Source organism: Antennarius striatus, chromosome 9 (assembly GCF_040054535.1).
Source record: "Antennarius striatus isolate MH-2024 chromosome 9, ASM4005453v1, whole genome shotgun sequence".
Taxonomy (NCBI): domain Eukaryota; kingdom Metazoa; phylum Chordata; class Actinopteri; order Lophiiformes; family Antennariidae; genus Antennarius; species Antennarius striatus.
This window is the reverse complement of record NC_090784.1, coordinates 6,934,710-6,957,967: the sequence shown is the minus strand read 5'-3', so window position 1 is coordinate 6,957,967 and position 23,258 is coordinate 6,934,710. Positions and strand designations below refer to the sequence as shown.

General features: G+C 40.8%; 1 protein-coding gene across 1 annotated transcript in view; it reads left to right on the top strand.

The window, feature by feature from the left end:
- The window catches only part of znf407 (zinc finger protein 407), a 141,572-nt gene that overhangs the window by 80,557 nt on the left and 37,757 nt on the right, over nt 1-23,258 (top strand). The window contains exons 6-9 of the mRNA XM_068324074.1: nt 2,113-2,279; nt 10,986-11,069; nt 14,371-14,491; nt 20,795-20,973. Of these exons, the coding sequence (XP_068180175.1) occupies nt 2,113-2,279; nt 10,986-11,069; nt 14,371-14,491; nt 20,795-20,973 (551 nt within the window). The remainder of the gene's footprint in view (nt 1-2,112; nt 2,280-10,985; nt 11,070-14,370; nt 14,492-20,794; nt 20,974-23,258) is intronic.

Here is a 23,258-nt window from a genome sequence, read left to right as displayed (position 1 = left end):
TTCTGTCTGTCTTCCCTTCTACTCTTCTATACACATGGATACACAAAATTCCTGTGACTCTCTTGGTCTCTATCTCTCTCCCCTCCACCTCCTACCTTTGGTGTGTTTTGCATGGTGCCTGGCTGTTTAGAGACACTATGCATATGTATGGGCGAGACGGTGGATCGTGACGCGATCTGACATGCGGGGACAAGATCAAAGCACTCCATCTGATCCCATAAAAACAGACGCAAGCCCTCCTCTCATCCTTACAAAACCCCCACTGATAGTCAACTCTGCCAGCCCTGACTCCTCCATCTTCTCTTCTCCTGCCTTTTTCCCCTCCATCTCTCTTTTGCTCTTCCCTCCATCCCAGCATGCAGCATGCCCACGCCAAGGCCTGCCTGACTTTGCGATTACGCCCTGTGATAAACAATTGCCCGTTTAGCTCATAAAGCAGGAGTGTTGTGCATAATGTTTACAATAAAAGATAGCATCTCTTCACTCATCTTATTTACCTCTCCCACGGTGGCGTGAGCGACGAGCCATTCTGTAAATATAAGAGGGAGGAAGATAAGAAAGGAATGGTAAGGAAATGTAGATGCAGATAGACATACATCTGTTGGTCAAATAAAGTCTCTGCCAAGTCAGTTGATGAGATCAAGAGCAAAATAGTGAGGCTTAAATATGCATTTGAGCTGAGAGTCAGGTGGTAAAGGCGCCATTTTAAAACTGTGCCGTCGCTTCTGGTAAGTGAGCTTAAAATGTCCCCTATACTAGCACAGGATAACACCCATATGTCATTTAGATTCATCTTCAAGTAACGTATAGTTAGATATGGAAGCCAGGACACATTTTCATTTCTACCTTTCGCTCTCTCCTCCTCACCATCTTTAATTCCCTCCTTTCTCTCTTTTCCCCTCCCTCCCTCTTACTCTCCTTTGCTCCCCTTCTTCCAGTAAGGAAGATGTATGGGTTTGAATTATTGATTCAGACACATGCTACATGCTGCTTGGAGTCATTATTTGTTCAGGTGAGTGTCATGCTGCTCGCTATGAAACAGATACCACGGGGATTAAGCGACACAATCAGGACTTAAAGACAGCCGCCCTCCCTAAAATAACATAGCCCTCACTACAAGACGAATGCTTCCCAAAACCCGACTTCATTTGTTTATGACGCGCACATTAGTCATTCTGTGCCTAAATTATAGTGTGAGGGTAAAGATTAATTCAAGCATAGGCTTTTTCTATTGTTTTCACTTGTGTGTGTTTCTTGAAGCCTAATAACACAAGAGATGAATATAGGTGCAAACATCCGACACGTCCTACACATTGATTAAAAAAAACACAGCATTTGTTGGGTGGTAGGCGTCAGCTAAAATAGGAGACAGTTGTCCAGAGAAAAGAAGAATACCAGTAGTCACTTTTCTGATGTGGAAAGAGGCTTTTGGAACCACATAACAAAACAATACTTTGAACAATGAATCACGGTTTCCAACTCATTAGATTGATACTGACTATCCAGAGCAGAGTGAGTGCTGATCTTGATAATGTCAGCAGAGATTAAGGGGATGTATTTGTGAGGAAGCTGAGATTGAGAGAAGCTCCGACGCAGAAGCCTTAAGAGAGAGCTAGAGGGAAAATGTTGCTAACTGCTCATTTAGCCCTGGCTAAGTGGTCAGGGACGCTGGACAGGTGAACTCTATTCTCTCATCTGGCCCTGCAGGGAGTGTGTGTGCGCTCGTCTGTGTGTTTGTGTGAGCGCATGCATGTGTGAGCGTATGTGTGTGTGAGGACTGTAACAGAATTTCACCAGTCCTCTGGGCCCTGGTGCAAAGCAGAGAATAAATGGCGGAGGTGGCAGGCCAGGACAGAAAAATCAATGCCTGCTTATACAGACATGACACACCAGCAGCCAGCTGAATTCTGTGTGCAGTGTTATGTATGTGTGTTTGGGCGTAGATGTGCAGCACACGGCTGTGCCTCTGTGCATGTGCAGGTACCCGGCAACCTCCATTTCCTTCACCCAGCTTAGATTGTCTAGCATTTTATATCAGCTTTGGGATCAGTAAATAACTCTTAGTTTTTTTCCACTCCCTAACTCTCCTCTGTGTCTCTTCTTCTGCTGCAGGAAGTTTGAATGTGACTTGTGCGAGCGCTCCTTCAGTGAAAAATGGGCCCTGAACAACCACATGAAACTGCACAGTGGGGAGAAACCATATAAGTGCGCCTGGCCATCCTGCCACTACGCCTTCCTCAACCTGTCAGCCATGAAGGACCACTACAGGACACACACTGGTGAGACGCACTGAGAGCCAGTAGGCTCCACTGTGAACCATTACTGCCGCACTCCTCCATAAACACGATGACTGACACTCCTAACTGCATGAGATTTTATTATTTTTACAGGCAAACAGTGTTTTTATGAGTGAGAGACAGAAGGTTATTTATCAAGAAACACTATAATTGGATCAAACAAAATGTACTTTCTTATTTGTCTATAGCTGTAGACTGTTTAACAAAAAGACGTTTATGTCTTAACTGTGAAAATCTCACATTAATTATGAATTTTCACAGCTTTGTTTGGAAAAATATACACACTTTTTAAAAAAAAATTTTTTGGCTGATAATAGTCACGACTTGTCCATCTGTACTGATTTTCAACATCCAGAGAAAGTTGAGAACTAGTTCTTGGCGGCCTTGCAGACACAATGTTCTATGGTTAAACCCTTGCATCCTGATCGTAGTAGGACCGTCACCATTTTTTGATGTTTTATCAGCCAATTATTTTTTAACAAAGACAATCAATAGCCAAAAGGAAAGAAGAAAAAGATGTTTGTTTTTCATGTTTATTTTTATTTTCTGCCATCCTCCAAACATGGACGGTTGCTCCATGAGAAACGAAATGCATTGTGTATTTCCCCAAAAGCCATCTGGTCACCAAGTGTATGTGTTCCCCAGACCAAGCTGGGCAGCGAGTGTGTGCTTATCAAATCCATCTGATCCTCAAGGGTGTGTTTTCCCACATTAAACTGATCCAGTTTATGTGTTGTTCCATGCAAAATTACACGTGTGTGTGTGTGTGTGTGTGTGTGTGTGTGTGTGTGTGTGTGTGTGTGTGTGTGTGTGTGTGTGTGTGTGTGTGTGTGTGTGTGTGTCTGTGTGTGTATGTGTGTGTGTGTGTTTTTGGCCATACTGTTTTGTCTTTGTTCTTTAAAAAAAAAGTAGAAAGAATGGAAAGAAAAAAAAATACAATTTTGTGTTATTCCTATTCCGATTAAAGTTTCAATTACTTTAAAATCTCAATAATTTATTGCACAGGTTATATCTCATTAACTATGTATATTTTTGTCTTTCCTGTCTTCAACAAGACACTGTGATAGGTACTTGTATCTTTCACTATTCTGATTTTTTTCTTCAAAATTAACTTTTGATGGTTTCCATGGAAACACTATTTTTGAGCATGAATCTGATGACTTCTTGTTGTCCTGTACAGATCACATTAAATACAAACTAGACATTCCTGGTTTTTTTTGTGGACAAATATTTTTAAGGTGGCTGAAGGTTGGTTTTCTTTCCTGTATATTAAATCTAAAATTACAGCCTGTAAGCTCAGGAAAGGAATGCAGTTAGTGTCCCGTACCGATTCATCTGCTTTACAAAATTTAGCTGTCATATACAAGCATGTCCCTTATCATGTCCTGTAACCAGGAAGGAATCTGGAACTGATTTAAAGCAAAGGAAAGCCTGTATCTGTATCTTAATGTGTTTGATCACTATTATGCTGATACCGGTGATGGTGCTGCAACACTGGAGCAAAATTTCACGGAAACAAAACATTTGGATATTTTCTTGTCTCGCCTGCTGTGGATTTTCTCTTTCTCATTCCATCCTTCATTGCCGAATGGACACTAAAGTACATGTTGGGACTGTACTGAGTCGTGTTTCTTTACTTACTAAAAAACTCTGGATAGACGGATGGTTCGGTGAGCTGTGGGAGGATACTGTCTTGAATAATAGCCCCTCGATAGGAGCCCGAGTCAGAATCTCTGAAAGTGTCTTTATGCTGCAGCCCAGCAGTTTCCCCTCGGCCTCAGTAATGTCCCACACACAGCTCCTTGATGCCCTTTTAAGTCAATGACAGAAGCAGCAGCAGCCAGTGGCCTGACAGCCTGAGTGAGCGCTTGCAGGAGAGCCCTCCATCCGTCACGGGTGCCCGCTGTGTGTATGTGTGTGTGTGTGTGTGTGTGTGTGTGTGTGTGTGTGTGTGGGTGTGTGTGTGTGTGTGTGTGTGTGTACGTGTTTGAGTAGAGGACTTGCTGGATGTTATTTTAAATGTGTTTTAACAGTGATGTAACGTCAAGGCGCCTCTGACATAATTAGACGTTTTATTTTCATTTGTTTCCAGCCCTCATCATTCCCGATCAGGCGGCTGCTGTCATGCTGTCACCTAGCTGTCACACGGAGAGGCGTGGGGTAGTGCGTGGTGGTAGTGTGTGTGTGTGTGTGCTCAAATCTTTGTGTGGTTTTGCCAAGAGAGACTTGAAGAGAGTGAGTGAAGTGATTAATACCAAAAATAAAAATAAAAAAAATGCTGAAACAAGAGACCACGGATGAAGAAGTATGAAGATATGAAAATAAGATAATTAAAATTTAACCTAAAACCGCCTTCCTTTCAGGAGCAACAAGACCCAATCTGATTAGCATCCCAAAAACTTAATTCTATTTGCTCTAGTGTGACCCCTGACTCTGAGGGTGTGTGGGTGTGCGTGTGCGTGTGCGTGCGTGTGTGTGTGTGTGTGTGTGTGTTCTATTAGTGGTGGACATGTGGAGACTAATGATGCACACATTTATCTCATTTGTTGCAAACCTAAAGTAACCTGGAGAATGAAAACTCCATCACCATCCCTCCACCAAGAACTGGTGTAGATGGAGTCGGTCTGTGTTCAGTGTATATAACTGATTCATCAGCCTTACGATTGAAATGAACGGCGCATGGTGTCCTGATGTCATCGTGAGATAGACCGGACATCAGCCAAGCTCTTAGACGATGTAACGCTAAGGTGGAAAACAGTCATTACAACATTATGCAGATACAAACCTCAGCATGTTGACATAACTTATATTGGACAGTTTACCGTCCGACTGAACAGTCAAGATTAAGTTATAGTTTAACAGCCATAAATGTGACCAGCAGAGCTGTCAAGATGTCACACATGTTTAGTCTCCACGGGAGTGGGAGTGATATGGATCTGTCTGTTACACAGACATCTGAGGAATGTTTCACATAGTGTTTGTTCTCATTTCAAAAGTTAGTCTGTCCCTCTTAGGAGCTCCTGCAGCATATACCATACAGTGGTCACATAAGATGGTTTAACAACACAGCCAGAACCTATACAATATCATATTGGGTAATTTCAGATCATTTCACTTAATGCACAACAATGTATATCTAACATCCAGTAGGTAGAGTCTTACATTTTAAACATGCACTATCTTAAAGCCAGCACAGAGGATATTTTTTAATTCATTTATGGTGCTAGTATGACAGTTGAGGTGTGCCAGTGAACTGTCATACTCAACATATTCATGGTGGAAGTTAGAGAAGTCTGGTTTTGTCAACCTCTGTCTGAAATGTGAATATTTTTAGAACTGTTGGTGGAAGAAAAAAAATATTTACACGCTAAATCTGCTCCAATTATTATTATTCTATTTTAATACTTTGTGCCATGAAAGTGCATCAAGCATAAAACGCATAACAACAGTAGTCAGGGTGGCGAGACTCAGAAAACAACAAACAACGTGATAGAGGCAAAACATTTTAGAATTTCCTCCCACTAACTACCTTTTAGCTCAACAAAAAACCTGAGATTAAGGAGTCCCTAATGGAGAATCTCAGACGTTATCATAAATGGATTGAGTTTCTGGTTTTACTTGCAGATCCTTCCCCAGAAAAGAAAAAAAGTTAACACCTCTGCTCTCCTTATCCTGCCGTTAAGGGGATTCATTGTTCCTCTCTGATTTGTGTGTTTTTTATGATAATCACTCCTTCCTCTCACACCAATCGTGTCTGAGGGAGGGGGGGTTGAGGATTCAGTCGTTGTCAGCCACCAGGGTCATTTGTAACGGCTGATGAATGAGCGACTCAAATAAATAAATAAGTGCACTGCTTCTGACCCACCCAGCTTTTCCCAGGATCCTTGGCGTTGTAGGGTGGGGGTCGTACACAGCGACAGGACCACAATTGATTTCCTCATTGCTTCAGTTTGTCGCTTAATCTGGCAATATGCTGATAAATCTTCGCACTTTGTCAATTAATTTCCCTGAAAAATGAGACCCAAAATGGCGAACACATCAATACAGGAGCGGATTCCATGTCAAAAATTAAGCGGTAAAATTAATTGCCCTCCCATTCACTCCTGCTAAAACATAACTAATGAGGGAGGCAATTATAGCTGCATGCAGTCGCCTCCAGGGTTATTTAAAACACACACACAGACTCATACACACACACACACACACACAGACACGCACGTATATTGGGTACATATATATATTTATATAAAATATACGTATTCGCACACATGCAACGAGAGGTTGTATATTTTGACTTCAAAGTTCTTTTATTGTCTCCCAATAAGGCATATTTAATTCCACTAAAGGGTGGATAGCTGGAGAGTTATCATGGGAACAAAAGAGAAGCAATGATGTGAAGCGATATTCAAATTGCCAAAAAGTTTAAGGGCTCTGAGTGCCCATTAGCAGGGAATGTCATTTTTATGACAATTTTGTGTGTGCAGCTAAACTTCGGGTACGCTGGGTCGTGGAGGCTTTTAAGCTGATGTTTGTGACCTATAGCTCGCTCTGTGCTTGCAGTTTTGTGTGTCTGACCTCTGCAACTGAGCTGCCATTGAAAGTGCGGTCAGCCCTTGTTAGTCAAAGTAAGGCTGAACTTTTTTGGTGTTAATGCTTCATAAGGACAGAGTTTATGGTCACTGTCAATGTTTGTACACTGGTTTAAGTGAATCATGAAGAAATAAAGTCGATGTAAGGCTTTGGGGGTGGGGTGCGTTAATGGCCAGTGCTGACAACATGTCACTCTTTTGCTGCTCCACCTCCTCCATCCCCACCCAGATCCTCGGAGGGCTCACCGCCACAGAATAGCAGATGAAAAGCACACATGTAATTTATCGCCAACGTTTCCTCCTCAAGAATAATTGTGGCGACCGCGGCTCAGTGCAGGGATCGATGGCTATGGATTTTTCTGTGGTGGGGTCTTGTAGCGTTGGACGTAATGAGAGATGGAAGGTAGGGGGAGAGGGGGGGAGGAGTGGTTGAACAACCGGCACAAATTTTCTAATGGGAAAGGGCCTGACCATATCCTCAGTTATTATTCTACTAGTTACTAGTTTAGAACTACGTGATTAAATAACTTTTCATTTTTAATTGGGACAAAGACTTTGAAACACACTGGTTATGGTTAGGGTTAGGGTTAGTGGGCGGGGTCAAGTGCAGAGAAGAATGGTCAAGTGTTGGCAGGCAGAAAATATTTGGTGACACTCAGTGAATGAAATCAACTTATTAATTCCCCATATGAGAGATAAGTACTCCATTATAGTACACTGGTAGTTAGTTACACGTGTATATATGTGGGTACAGGCCTGTAACACACACACACACACACACACACACACACACACACACACACACACACACACACACACACACACACACACACACACACACACACAAGGGGCTTGTAGTCACGCAAGTGATGGTGAGGTAGAGTGGCGGGCAACTCCTTCATGGTGCACCCCCAATTAGCAGCTTTTAAAGGGGACAGTGCCTTGCTCAAGGGCGCTTCGGCAGTGCTTGGTAGTTGAAATGGCACCCCTCACTGCCAGCTCACACTCTGAATTTTTAATGCCCGACACAAGTCTTGAACCAGCCACCTTGTTCAAGACTCAGCCACCTGGTCTTAACTGGGAGACAGAGCTTACATCTCTGTACCCTCTCCGAAAACGTCAGTCTCATCAAACCCCCATCAAACTTCCAGTAGGAGGAGCAGCACAAGCATCAATCATATATTCTGCCACTACATGTCCCATTTCCCATGAAAAGCTTTTCAAAAATATAATATGGTGCCCTGTTCAGCTGTAACATGACATCTGTTGGTCAATGCACTCATAGGTGGAGGATGACTGAGTCTGGTGGAGCACATTGCATTCTGGTTGTTGTGTATTTTTTTTATCCTCCTGAACAAAAACCCTTTTTATAACATAGACCCAATTTTGTGACAATGATATTTTTTAGTCATGTTTGTTGTTTGAAATGGTAACTTTTTCGTTGCTCTGCACATGAAAATCAAATGATACAGAGAAATACTGCTGATTTTAACAATTTGCAGTCTGAAGCGATTGAAATGCAGATAATTTCCTTTCCCTTGCATCTCCATTGTTCATTCCTGAGGATTCAGGCGGATGTAGTTACATCCCGCTTCAAAGCGGTGATATATTGTGATTTTCAGTATTCGTGTGTTCGTCCGTCTATTCGTCCGTCAATTAGTTAGTCCACCAAATATCTCTGCAACCATTGCAGATAGAGATAAAACAAAAAGCACATTGCTCTGGCTGCAAAGGGGACTTTGAGAAAACTATGTCAAGGTCAAAGTTTAATTTTTGTTCACTCAGGAAGTGAATAAGATAGAAAGATGAGAGATAAGGCCAGTGTGAGTAAGACCATAGATCAAACCTAGTGCTTTCATCTATGACGGTAGGTCAGGGTAACATTTTGAATTCAGGGGTGTCGCGTGATGTCTCTAACTGACTTGATTCTAGTTTTTTGTTGTTGTTTTCTTTGGTTAATCTGTACTCTTCCTAGTATTTCCATTTATGTACCCAATGTACTACAATAGCGAAAAGAAGTTAAGATGTTTTATTGTGTGCTACACCTGTTTGCAGTCTCTGCTGTGTCAGGAACAGCAGGTGTTTAAATGTAAAAATTGACTTCATGCAGCCTAATACAGATTGGGCCTTTATTTACTTATACACGGACATTGTTCCTTTGAAGGCCACTCATACCAGGAATGGAAAGTGAACTTGCATGAATTAGTTAATGAAAGCACCTTTTTAAGGCTGTTTTTCTCTCTTCTAAGTGGCACTGCATTAAAACTCTTCTCACAGTCGAGTGGCTTTCAATGGATGTAATAGAAGAAACTTGAGGCGGCTTTGTCTCAGCGGACCCTGTGAAAGCTGCTATCTGTGCTGAAAGAGGAGCAGAGCACCACTGAGGCCCAGCTGGCAGAGTCACCCAAATGTATTATCAGTGTGTGGCAAGAGCTAGAGTTCAACACCAGCATTTAAATGAATATTTAAGCCATGTGTCTGTATGTTAGAACGTGTGGTGCCTACAGTTTTTCCATTAATGCTCCTGTGTACAACACGAACTTGTGTGGAAACATGCTACTACCATACTGTGTGCAGTTCGATTGGGCGTCTGTGCATTGGAATAGCAGCCTATTCCTGTTTGAGTGCACATCTGTGTCCTTTCCATAAATTGTGTGTGTGTGTGTGTGTGTGTGTGTGTGTATGTGTGTGTGTGTATGTGTGTGTGTGTGTGTGTGTGTGTGTGTGTGTGTGTGTGTGTTTGTATGTGCATGTATTTCCCTGAGTGATTCTTATCACAAATGTTTCTGTGTGTGTGCAGGAGAGTGTGACTGAATGTGTGTGATGGCAGAGAGAAAGAGAGAGGGAGAGAGGCCATCATGCTGTTAATGACAGAGCCAGCTGAAGGGGAGAGAGGAGGAGTGTGAAAAAGCTCTCCACGCTCCCCATCTGGAAGGCATCGCCCCCAAATGAAGTTGTACAAAACCATCCCATTGATAATAAAGCTAATTTTTATGGCTCTGACAAGTATGTAATTATGTTCAGCGGTGCTTTTCAGATTTTATCACAGTCAATAAACCACACTGGCAATTTCCCGTACCCCATTTGACATATTTACATGGATCCATCTGATTGGAGGAATTAGTTAGCTGTGAGAGCTCTGATGGATATACACTAGTGATCTGTGACTTCTGCTCGGCTCATCTGTTAGCCAACCAGACCCCCTGCTCATCTGTTCAGTCTGTCTCTTCCTTTTCTTGGTTTTTTTCCCCCCATCCTCTTGCTTTACACATTCATCCAAACACATTAATGCAGTATTTCCTTTTTCTTTGTCTTCAGTTGATCTCTTAGGTCTTTGCTCAAAGGTACCTCAGCAGTAATTGTGCCCCACCACCTGACTTTTCCAGTCAGAAGTTTGAAGGATTTAATGAACGTACCCTCAATAGCTTTTTTTACTAGCTCATAATGTTTGAGGTTAAACTCAACTGTTCAGCTGTGTTGTTTTAATTTAGTGCCACATTATAACTTAAAATGTTTGGAGATTAATTATACCAATCCTTTATTTATTGTTTGTTTGTGTGGATTGTAAAGAACTGACAAATAGTTTTGGTTTATTACATTTTGGCCGGTGGTGAGTGGCTAGATAGTCCTGCAGATCACAAATATTGTAACATCTGTAGAGTACAAAAAACTGGTGAGTGCATTAAACCTTGCACTGATAAATAGTGTATATGTTTAGTTACTGATATTATGATCAGTAACAGATCATTTTGGTTTTGTTTAACTTTGATGGATTTTTACAAAAGGGTTTCCTTTTATTTCACAGTTTGCCCTTTTTTGCCTCATTATTTGTTGAAAGTATATATTATTAAGTGCTTTGCTGAAACGTATTCTAAATCTAATGAACTGAGTTATATTTTTTCTTTTCTCATGTGATAGAGTTGGATTTGAATAATTATAATGAGTGTAATAAATTTTAATTATGTCTGCATCAATCTGTATTTGTCATTTTAAATGCTAGATATGTAAATTTATGTTTAGTTTTTTTTTTTTCCCTCTCCATCCTTTGGTAATCCTGATTCTTTACTCTTCATTTCCCATTTTCTTAATTTTCTTATAGGAGAGAAGTCTTATCTGTGTGACATGTGTGGCTTTGCTGGAGGAACAAGACACGCCCTCACCAAACACCGACGCCAGCACACAGGTGAACACGACACACACAACACAAAGTGATCCAAGAATGCACCGTGACTGACGCTCCATTCAGACACCATATCTTTTCACCTAGGGTTTGCATCTGTTTGCTGTCTCACGCCCACACACACACACACACACACGCACGTACGCACACACACACACACACACACACACACACACACACACACACAGAGGCACGTCAGTGTGACATGCTACTGTCAGTGATAGGCATATGTAGCAGTATGGCTGACTGAATCTGAGATTTTTAATTTCAGTTATCATTCACCATGTCATTCTGTCACTAAGGGAAATTGCGTTTTTCAGATACACTGTCAATAACCAGTGTTTTTTTTGGAAATTAGGATATTTGAAACAAATACCCTTCTTAACTATTGTCTGGCAGGCGCCCAAGAATCAAGGATTCTGTTATAAATATTAATTTAGCTTTTCAAAATTCATCTTGTTTGCTCCTAAGTCTGTGCCACCCCCTACCCCAAACCTCCAATTTTGGTCCTTATCTCCTGCGTTGACATGTGTCAATTCCACAGATTTAGTTTTAAATTCATCTCCGTTGTCAAGCAGCTGCGCATGAATAGGCCACACTGGACACTTTCCAGTCACATTTTTATTGAGACATTTTAAAGACCGCCGTTGAAGACATTTTCCCCAATTTTAACTATCTTTAGGATCTCAAGATATTTCCAAGTCCGGTAATTTACACATTTTCAATGAACAATCAACAAAATTAAAATTAAAATAAATCTCAAAATACAATTCTCTTCAGCTACCAACCATGTCCACACTAGTCTTCTCACTGACAGACATCAGTCCTGCTACTTTGCTTTAAGTGAAATTGATGATCTGAGCATGTGAGCAAGTCGCCGTCTCTTTTAGATAAATGGGCGCGTGTCAAATATGGTAATAATCTATGATCCAACGATAGAAATCTCCCATCTGTTTCCCATCTAGATCTATCTCATCACATTTCATGAAGATTAATTCATAAGTTTAAAAATATTCTGCTGACAGAGCAATAAAATATCCTGGGTGGGAACACAACATTTAACTTCCACACATTTTCACTGACACCCTTTGCCACCATTGGCACACATTTCAACTCCTCTGTATCTGAACTGAAATTTCGATAGCTTCCACTGGCTAGAGTTGAGCTGGTTATTGTTCACATTTTATATCAAATGTGATCGTTTAACTCTTGATGTTTGTCTCCAACACTCAGAGAGGAAAAATTAGATGTGTCACACCATGAGTGTGTAATCACATTCTACAAGAGGAATATTCATATATTGAATAAAAATCTTTGCATGATCAGATTTTACCAGATAGGTATTCAAATCTGTTTTGAGACCTGGAGATGTACAGCATTTATACCATTCAGCTAATCACTAAATATGTACAGTACTGAGTTAATAAGCAGAAACACATTTTCCTCAAAGACAATGAGTTACAACTCCGGTATGCCTCTCAATTGTGCATCTTTTTCCGAGACATTAGTTTTAGTTTTTTTTCTTTTTGGAGATAGCACCACATTTCTATAAGCTTGACATTGCAAGGTTGGATGCTTTGCTGAGCCATTCAGCAGTGCCAGACTGGGGCCGAACACAACCTCTTAGACCAAGAGAGGGCAGTTTCACTTGTGGGGAATATAATACTGAGGTGATTTGCAGTGGGAGCAACCAAACCACTGAATAAAAACATGACAGAGATACAGCAGGTTTAGCCAGAAACAGAATATGTGTAGATCACGAGATGAGTAATAGGCCGGTCAGACATTACTCAATGTCCATCTCTGATTAGTGTCAGTTCCAGGAGCAGATACTAGTCTGAATACTACCTCTGAGCTGAGTCCTTTGTCATCAAACTGGCCACCATAGGTCGGGAAAGGTGGCGTAGATTAATTTGTCAGCAGTCAGTGGATGGCAGTCAGTAGTTAATCGCACAAGTAAAGCTCATTCCAGAAAAGAAATTCAAATCAGGTACCTTAAATCAGGAAGTGGTTTTGGGTGAAATATCACAATGAAAATCTAAAAATATTTCTCCATCAAAGGTCACCCAGGTGAAGTTTTTTGTTTTTCCAAATTATTCATCTCTCATTTGTTGTCTGATAAACAACAAATTTATCACGTTCAGTGCCCCATATCTGCTGGAAAGCTAGGTGCACACGGCTCAATGATGCCACTCCAGACATCATGAAATGTTGCCTCCAACTGATGGTACACAGGCTGGGGAAGAAAAACCAAAAAACACTGGGAAATCTGAACACATACAGATCTCATTACTCTCACATTTGGATTCCGAATACACATTTGCATGTCATTATGCATTTCAAGATTCTTTTCAAACATTTACAAATCTAATTACACCCAAACAGATTGAGATACAGTTACACAACTCTTCAATCACAGTTGTTAATAATTTATTACTGTATGCCTCATCCACGACTCTCAGTGTTAAAAGGAAAAATAACTAAAAATTCAGGTCTTAAGCCAACTGAAAATTTCTAATAATTTCAGCATTTTCACTAAATTCTTCAGTAAAGCCCCTGTACAACATGAAATAGCATCACTTTTTAGGCGTTCAGCTTGTTTACCGTCTTTGCAGCTGTACGATTCAGAGTGATAGCTGTCATCCCTCAAGAGCTGAATAACTGCAGAACCCTGGGGCATTTAGGGTATGCTGCAGCTCCTACCGAGATGAAAAGTTTATAAAACACTTCCTTAAGGCACTTTTTTGGATTCTTGATTTTCACAATTCCACATTCTATACTGTATATTGTGAAATGTTTCTCCTTCCCTGGTGAAAACTGTGTATTCCTTAACAAAACTGAACAGCTCTTACATTACATAAAGGCCATATTAATATATTTTTATGCTATGGTCAATGTCTTCTTTTCTATTTTTGTTTGTTGTATTAGCTTTCCATCTTTCCTGTTATATTTTTTCTATATTATTTTGTATGTTGAGTTCTTACATATTAAAATCTACAGTATTTTGCTTAAATGAAAAAATGTACCATAAGATTATGGTATATTCTTTAATATTAGTGGTTCTGTTGTGTCAGGAAATACAGTATATTTTTGCCAGTGTTAATGAATATCAACATGTTGATTGTAGTTCTGTACTTAATTTGTACTGTTGTGGGATTTAAAAATTCATTCTTCATCTACTCCCAGAGTCTGGTCGTTAAACTAACTCACGCTTAAAAACAATCACAAAAAATGGAGAGAGAATCTGAAACATCTTGGGCTCATCATTGACTGTCTGTTATCTTCTCAACGCCTCCACCCACAGGAGAGAGACCCTTCAAATGTAAGCTCTGCAGCTTCGCCTCCACCACCCAGTCCCACCTGTCACGGCACAAACGCGTTCACACAGGAGAGAAACCTTACCGCTGCCCCTGGTGCGACTACAGGTACTGGCTCATTGACCTGCCCACAGTTGGTGGGGCTGATGGCGCTGACGATCGGGGGGTTGATAGGTGGAGGTGGGAGGGGCTGGAATATGAGTGAATGAGTGCGATGGTAAGATAGCAGGTGGCATTGTAAGGTAGTTTGGTGTGTAGGGGGTGATGGTATTGCTGGGAGCTATGTGTGTGTGCGCACGCACGCATGTGTGAGTGTGTGTGTGAGAAGGGTGTGTTGGGTCGGTGGAGGGCAGACAGGTCTAATCTCCACAGCATGGCTCCATCTCATCACTCTGCCATCATCAACAGGACCAGCTAGATCTCCCCAACACACACACACACACACACACACACACACACACACACACACACACACACACACACACACACACACACACACACACACACACACACACACACGATGCTTCTGTCACTGGCAGGTCCCTGTCATTAAAACACCATCATACCACATCAGTAATTACACAGGAAATTGTCGGTGAAATTGAAAAAGTTTTGGCTGGCGTTGCACATCTTCACCCCCCCCCTCCACCCTCCCGTCTTTCTCTCATCCCGTGTTTCCTCGTCAGGTTGTGGCAGAAGAGTGTGAAAGGGAATGATCTCAAACCCATCATTGGTTTTAGATGTACTCTTCATTCATTTTTTCCCCTCTGTGACAAAGTCATTTCAGCAGCTTGCTTCACCTGCTCCACTGCGGTGAGGCGCTCCACTTATTTCATGTCTTTTGTATGCAGTCCAGCTTTGGAAAAAAAAATGAAGTGCTGAGAAGTAATAATAGTAGTCAGGCTATTATTTTCTACTTATCCAAAGATTATCTCACCTTGTACCTCAAGTTACTGTTTCTTGACCATCACTTCTCTTTAGGATAACAATTAAGGATCCTTCCAGTGTGAAGGAGTTTTAGCTGTTGCTGTGTTGGTTAGAAGAGTTCATCACATCTTTTCAGTTTGACTGCAAGATTTTTTATGCCAGTTCACTGATATTTTTATTAGTCCCTCCAGCCCCATTACCATAAGTTTGAGAATTAGCGTTGGCATTTTCAACAATTATTGGATGCATTGGAGTGAAATAGTATGCAGACATTTATGTGTTCTGGAGGATGTATCCTTCAGACATTCTTGACAGTTTTGCCTTTTGATAATGAAAGATTAAAGACCTACTTTTGTTATTTAAAAGATAATTTCAACGTGCACGATACAACCAGAACTGTAGTAGAATCACCAAGGACTGACGTTGGTCCTGCTGCTGCTAACAGACAGCTACGTATGTCAACACACTAAAAGATGATGAGGAATTTACATTTGTAAATTTCAAGACAAAAAGGAAATGTTCACAGCATTTGTTCATACATCATATCTTTATGCAATGTAAATACTGTGTGGTGTGGTGTGTGTGTGTGTGTGTGTGTGTGTGTGTGTGTGTGTGTGTGTGTGTGTGTGTGTGTGTGTGTGTGTGTGTGTGTGTGTGTGTGTGTGTGTGTGTGTGTTGTGTGTGTGTGTGTGTGTGTGTGTGTGTGTGTGTGTGTGTGTGTGTGTGTGTGTGTGTGTGTGTGTGTGTGTGTGTGTGTTTTCCCTGCTGTCTCAATGGGCCTTCAGGTACCTAAATCAACACCTCAGCAAGGGGGAAGGACTTGAGTGTGTGATTGTCAGCACCGACCTTGCATCAATTGCTTGTAATTTTCACTGTGTAGTGAAGTCAGAAATGACAAATTTTATGTTGCCATAATAGAAGGTGTGCTTATGTCTAGTTATGTATGTATGTACTATTTGCTTGTGCGTGTTTTGTTTTTGTTTTAAAGGGCTTTTGTAGATTTGTTCCAGTGACATAATGAAGGAAAGGCAAGTTTTTGATCGTGGTCTTGTTTTGTCCATCTGAACAAGTTTTTGCGTCTACTTAAGAGTTGAACTCATTTCAGTCTAAAAGAGCCCATCATTAAGTTCTCCTTGAAGGGGTTCTGTTTTTTACAAGTTAAAATGTACAGATTAAATGTTGGTTAGATTTTGTTTTCCGTTTCCGTTTCTGCACAGCTATTATACTTCTGCCTGCACTGTAAAAATTTCAGATTTTTATCAAAGGAGAACGGTAAGGACAAAGGATAACAACTGTATTTAAAGGATAGAGGACAAAATTATTCAAGTGTTCAAAAACAGCTGCATTATGTTAAGAATTAGTTATACTGTGAACTTGTTACTACAAAACGTACAACTCTTTTTTAAAAGTAGACTTGAAGTACATTTATTTCTTGTGTTTGATGATGTTTAGTAGGTACATTGTTGATAATATACCTTATAAACATCAGCGTGTTAATGTTGTCATGGCTTTATAATAGCTGCCAGAGACTCTATAGACTTTAATGTTTATATGTAAAGACTGTAATGACTGTAACTGAAAATTCTTACCAAACCACCTGAAATTATTTTTTTCAGATTTCCACCTTTTTTGAAAGTATTTGAAAATATTTGAGACACAATGCTCAGACCGAAGGGAAGACTGATGAGGAGATTCTTATCTGGCACATAATTGTTGAATCTTAAGTGTCTCTTCATTTTCTGGCCTGCTAGTTTAGAGACCACATGTAAAAGATATAGATGTGAAATATTTATGTTTCCCATTCATTTGTAAATATTTTAAGGTAACATTTTGTCGTGAAACAACCACCAGACATTCCTGGTCCCAGTGGTTCTACCCCAGTTCTTAATGATCATTACAGATAATGGCAAATGAAACAATAAATTAGAAGCCTAATTAACAATTTGGTTGCCCTAGGGGTTCTGAGAGGTCCAGGGGGCAGGGAAAGGGAAGTGGGGGTTGCAAGATGGGAAGAGGAGGAAGAATGGGGTAATGCCCCACTGGCTTACTAATGTGAGGATGAGGGATTGAATGTGGGGGGCGACAGACAGCTAAGAAAGGCCTTGTCTCCCCCCTGCTTTTACATTCTGAATACATGTTAAAACCCTGACGTCTCTGGTGGCCTGACCATGATGGCTGCTAGATGCGTAGCACGTGTGACTTCTTAATGTGACCCGGACTTATGAAATAAATATGATGCAGTCGTATAGATTAAGATTCAAGTCTGAGGCAAATGAAAGCACAGGTTTGAGTGGCAGGTCGTGTTCATAGGAAGATTTTTTTTTCTTCTGTCGTACAGGTATACATTTAATTTTCACTGTTAAAATATCCATATTAAATATAATGGGTGGCATCTCTGGTTCCCTCTTGATATAACGTAATCTCCATCAAGACTACTCCTCAAATGCATGTAAATGAGCAGTGAGTGATTTATGAAATGCCACTCATCTCCTATTCAGACAGTGATAGATAATAAAAGTAGGATAATTATAGTTGGGTGCTGATAAAAATATTCTAATGATATTGCACTGGGAGTCCTGGGCTGTCAATTAATGATGTCTGCTTGACTATTCTCCAGCAATTTATGCAAGCCAACTTTGCTTCACTTGTTTAAGAAATCATTTCTATTGTTCACAATGAGAATGCCTTTTCTTTCTTTCTCATTAATGTCACAGTGGCATCTTAAATGGTCTAATTGATATGTAGCCTCTTGACTCCATCCTTACCATCCTTCTGGGGCTCTTATTGTTTATTGAATGCTGGAGCATTCATGTTTCAATCTACCTGTTAGAACACGGTTTCAGTCGGAGGCGATGGTGCCTTTGAGGACGGCACATTCACTGTCAGTGCCAGGGAGGTTTGCGACCTTGTAAAGTGGAGTAAAAGATGGGAGGGAGGAATTAATGATGATAACCAGGCCTCCTTGGCAGAATAAGTTCCAAATAGCGTCAATGATCCACATACACCCCCCTCCCAATTCTTAACACACACAGAGAAACACATTTAAATCCCTTCTAACAAAGCACCTCTCAATTACACCTCTTCCATTTCCATACACTTGTTTGGAAAGATGAATATGGAAATAGCGAAAAGAAAGGGGAGAGAGACGGAAAGAAGCAGGGAAGGGGTGATGTATCTGTTGAGCATCAGTATGGCTGATTCCCATGGTGAGTGCATGGAAGGGGGGAGGAAGTTGAAACGGTGTTGGACTAATTAATACAGTGTATAGTAGGAGGGCTGGTGTGGGCTTTCACTAACTGTGACACCTGCTGACTCCTAAACGCACATTGTGTTGTTTTAATATGACAATTACACCATTACCATATCTGAGAGATCGCATGCCCCCCTAGGAATCCACCCGCGCTCTCTTTAGAACCTTTTAGCTCCGCTTCAAATTTTATCTATTTATGCTCCCATGTTAGAATAAGAAATCAGTTCATTTTTAGTATTAAATGCATTGTTTAGCTGCATGATTTACCTTGATTCATTAGCATGTGACAGTTTAAATTCTCTGCCTTTTTTATTATGCAGAAGAACAGCCAACAGATGTGGCCATGATTTGTCAGTGAACCTGTTACAGCTCGCTTGTGGTTGCTGATAAAGTAATCTTAGTAATTTGTGATGGATAAATGATTGAGAATATTTGTAAATATTTAGGCGTATCTACTGAACTGTTAGCTAATGTAAATACGTCTATTAACATAAACCTGCGGATATTGAATCTATAGCTTTTAAAAATATCAGGCCCGAAGTTCATGTGTGACACCTTTAAATTTTCAACATTTATCATACTGTGCTGCATGTCAAAACATATGAGGGGTGGGCTTCCAAGCTGACCTGCATTTTCTTTTCTGTTCATTCCCCAGGTTCCATGTTCCATAATTGTATTTCAAACAAATCAGAAATTATGATACATTCCATGTTGTGAGTCAGCAAAGCCTCTCTGGCACATAGGAACAGTAAAAGCAGTCACACTTGGATGTCTTTATTATACACGGTGTTGCATTCTTCAGTGATCAGGCAGCAGATGAGTCACCTCAACTCTTTAGTTTTGTGTAGTGATCTGGCTTCTTACCAGCATTTACAACATGTACTACGTTGTGTTTCATACTGCGTGAGCAGAACCCACAGAGGGACTGCTCAGTTTTTTTTTAGGCCCCACTGAAACTGGGCTGGACTGTGGCCCCATGATGGAGGGAGGTGTCTCTGCAAAAGTGAAAACAAATTCTCTCCTTGGCTGGCGTGAGCTATGGCACTGTGAGGCTTTATTGTCCCGGCCAAGGTGATAAGGGAGAGTAATTGCGTATTATACTGTCCGAGAATGTCAGGTCCAAACTGAGCCCGAGTGCCCCATCCATCAACGCATGATGGTGTGTGTGTGTGTGTGTGTGTGTGTGTGTGTGTGTGTGTGTGTGTGTGTGTGTGTGTGTGTGTATGAAACTGTTCTACACTGCACATGCTTGCTTGCATGATGCATTGTGTCTGTGTACATGTGTGTGTGTGTGTGTGTGTGTGCACGTGCATTTGTATACGTTCATGGTTGTTTTTAACTCGCGTATGAATATTTTCACTGTGTAGTTAAGTCAGAAATTACAGTTTTTATGTTGCCATAAGAGAAGGTGTGCTTATGTCTATGTATGTATGTATGTGCTGTTTGTGCATGTTTGTCTTCTCGTGTGTGTGTGTGTGTGTGTGTGTGTGTGTGTGTGTGTGTGTGTCTGTGTGTCTGTGTGTCTGTGTGTGTGGACAGGTTTAGATAGAGCCTGGGAGCAGGTCAGGCAGCATCATTAATCAGGACAGGGTTGTGTGTGACTCTCTGAGCTGACATCATTACATCCTACACCCTGCAGTAGCTCACTCCTGGCCTGCCCTATCTGACCAGCCCAAACACACACAAGGTTTCACTGACACACACACGCACGCACGCGTGCGCGCGCACACGGCATTCACCTTTCATGCAATCTCTAAAGATAAATAATGCATAATGGATGTCTTTAGACGTATCTCTAACATGCTCAGTAGGCCTCTGTATCCATTGTTCCAGGAGCCTTCAGCCAGTGCTCCCAGCACATTACACATTCAACCTGAACAACTGTAAAGAAAGAAAATATCTGAGATATGTCAGAGCAAGACAGAATATTAAAGGATTTGTAGCATGTTAATATTTTTTGTCATCTTTAGTTGTTTGGTAGTTGTTGGCTAGTTCACCAAGATGTGTGTGTGCATTTGATTCTTTGAGATTTTGTTGAAACATCTTTTTTTTTTCATGTGTGCATGTATGTGATTGTATTTTCTCATTGGAACAAAATACAATGTTCTTGAGAACATCACAAATTGATCATATTGTGTTTTCTCCCATTTTGCTGTCATGCTTTGAGCTCACAATATGTCTTTTATTCATTCTAACTAAAATGAGGCCTTTTCCTTTTTGTTTGTCCTCCATAGATCCAATTGTGCTGAGAACATCCGAAAGCATATTCTCCATACAGGAAAACATGAAGGTGTTAAGATGTACAACTGTCCCAAATGTATCTATGCCACCAACTCTCCCATGGACTTCCGCAACCATCTGAAGGAACATCACTCTGATATTGAGAATCCAGACCTGGCCTACCTACATGCAGGTAACACATCGTAATTCTTGCGCTTGAGGAAGTAATGAAGAAAAAGTTTTTTAAGTCTAATTGGTTTGTTTCACAAAGCGTCCAGATTCAGAGAATCTATTTGAGTGGTAAGAAAACTGGGTTCAAGTCTAAGAATGAACACCGGCATCATAAAATACTTGGCCCACATGCAAAAGAAATCATGTCAGAAGTTTGATATTTATACAACATGTGTTTTCATTTACATATAACTGCCTGAAAGACAGCTCTGGATATTGAGTTTGAACGTCATTGGTGATGTAGGCTTATTTACAGGAATATCTTGTTGAACTATTACTAAACATGTGGGAGCTGCCCACTGTTAGCAAGGATTTGTTCTGTTGGGTGCTGAGGAGCTCCACTGGATCAACTGAATGTAAAAACAATGCTCCTCTAAAGATCAGTTCGGCGCTCAGGGGAAGAACCACTCAGCTGGTATAAAGTTGGCATAATGTCTCCATGTCTGGAAGGAGCTTTCTACTTTGATAAAATAACCCAGATGATGTCATATTGATGAAAACCTGCATCACAAACCGTTGGTGTGGAATTTGAAAGATCCAGCTGGGGAGGTCTAATAAAAGATGCAAATGAGTTGCATTATGGGATGTGTGGGATTTAGTGTTTCCAGAGTTTTACTCATACTAGATTCTGAAAGTTGGGATGTCTCTTTCTGTATGTCTGGCTTTATCGGTTGTACCTTTATTGTTATTCTCCCATCATAAAAATGGTGGGTCTTATGGTCCTTCCTTTCATTTCCAGTCTATATTTTTTTATCATCATTTTATTATTATTATTTGGCTGGGGCATATCTTTCTATTAACTATTTTCATCAAACATTTCACATATATTACCCATAAGTAGCATTGCCTTTTGAGGTGTTGAATTCCCTACAAATTAAATGTTTTGTTGTTTCAGTGGAAACACGTTTTATGTGACTCTTAAAGACGAGCATCTTGTCTGAAACTTATCTGCAAAAGTAAAAATGCTACCTTCACCAAACTTTGTACATATATTAACTACAACTAGTTTTTGCACCTTAAAAATAATGTGTAGATTTTACTATGGATCAAGTTTTTCTTTTCTTTCCTTGGGAAGGTGATTTCAAAGGGACTCCAAAAAAATTTGTCATCCCCTTCACAGACAAAAATCACTCGTCTAGGCTCCATAAGGACACAAGGATGCACTGGTATCCTTGATACTTGTTAAATTTGTTACTTTGAGTCTTGACTTTACGGAGGTATGTTGGCAAATCCATGGACTATCCCTTTAGCTACCTGTCCTCAGGGCATTTACATGGAAGTGAGGAAAATACTAATATTAATTTCATTAATGTCCAGATTATTTTCTATGAAAACAGTTAGAGCCCTTGCTATATTCAATCAATGTGCTTGTTGTCCAATGTATACTCTCACACACACGCATGCACGCACGCACACACACACGCATGCACGCACACACACACACACACACACACACACACACAAATCAACATTTCACATCATTTGACTGTATTAAATCACCTTCCTGCTCCTGCGACTTTGCCTGGACTCCTATTATTCCTCAGAGGTCAGATCTTGTAGAATCTTTGAGTGTGTTTTTGTTGCTGGACCGAGTCTTGCCATTCAACGCTGAAGGAGGGCACCCAGCCACAAAGACGCAGCACTCAGATTACTTCTCTGTCCATCTGTGCCAATCACTCAGGCCATAGAGACAGATGAAATCTTGTTCCTCCTCTATTGGTTCTTTTGTATCCCAGTGTTCTTCCTTTGTCCTTGAAGGCCACCAAATCCAATCGGCAGAGTGCTTGTCCTTCAGGGGAGCAGAGAGGACAGCCTTTATCCTGTTATCCCTTTGACCTTAAAGAAAAGAACCAGAGTTGGAGGGAAGCTCCACGTGAGAAAGGCCAGGCAGGAACATAACTGGAAAGTGGTTGCATTCTGGTGGTCCTGTAGTTCATTTCCGACTGAAAATGAATAGGTCTGAGTTGTGTCTTTGTGCTGACACTAAAAAAGTTTATTTCACTGAATTTGTCAAACAGGCTCATTCTTGTGTAAATACTACTCCTTAGATTCAAGGACTGACTTTTACCTCTGATCTCCTTGACTTCCATGTCCTAACCTCCCTATAGAACATTTCTACCTTCACTTACCCTTACAAACACGTCCGTGCTTCATATTCTCTGTACCCTCTCACCTGAGCCCCGACCGCACTTTTACACATCTTTAACTTTCACCCCTCAATTTCCCTCACCTCTATTTGTCCTTTTG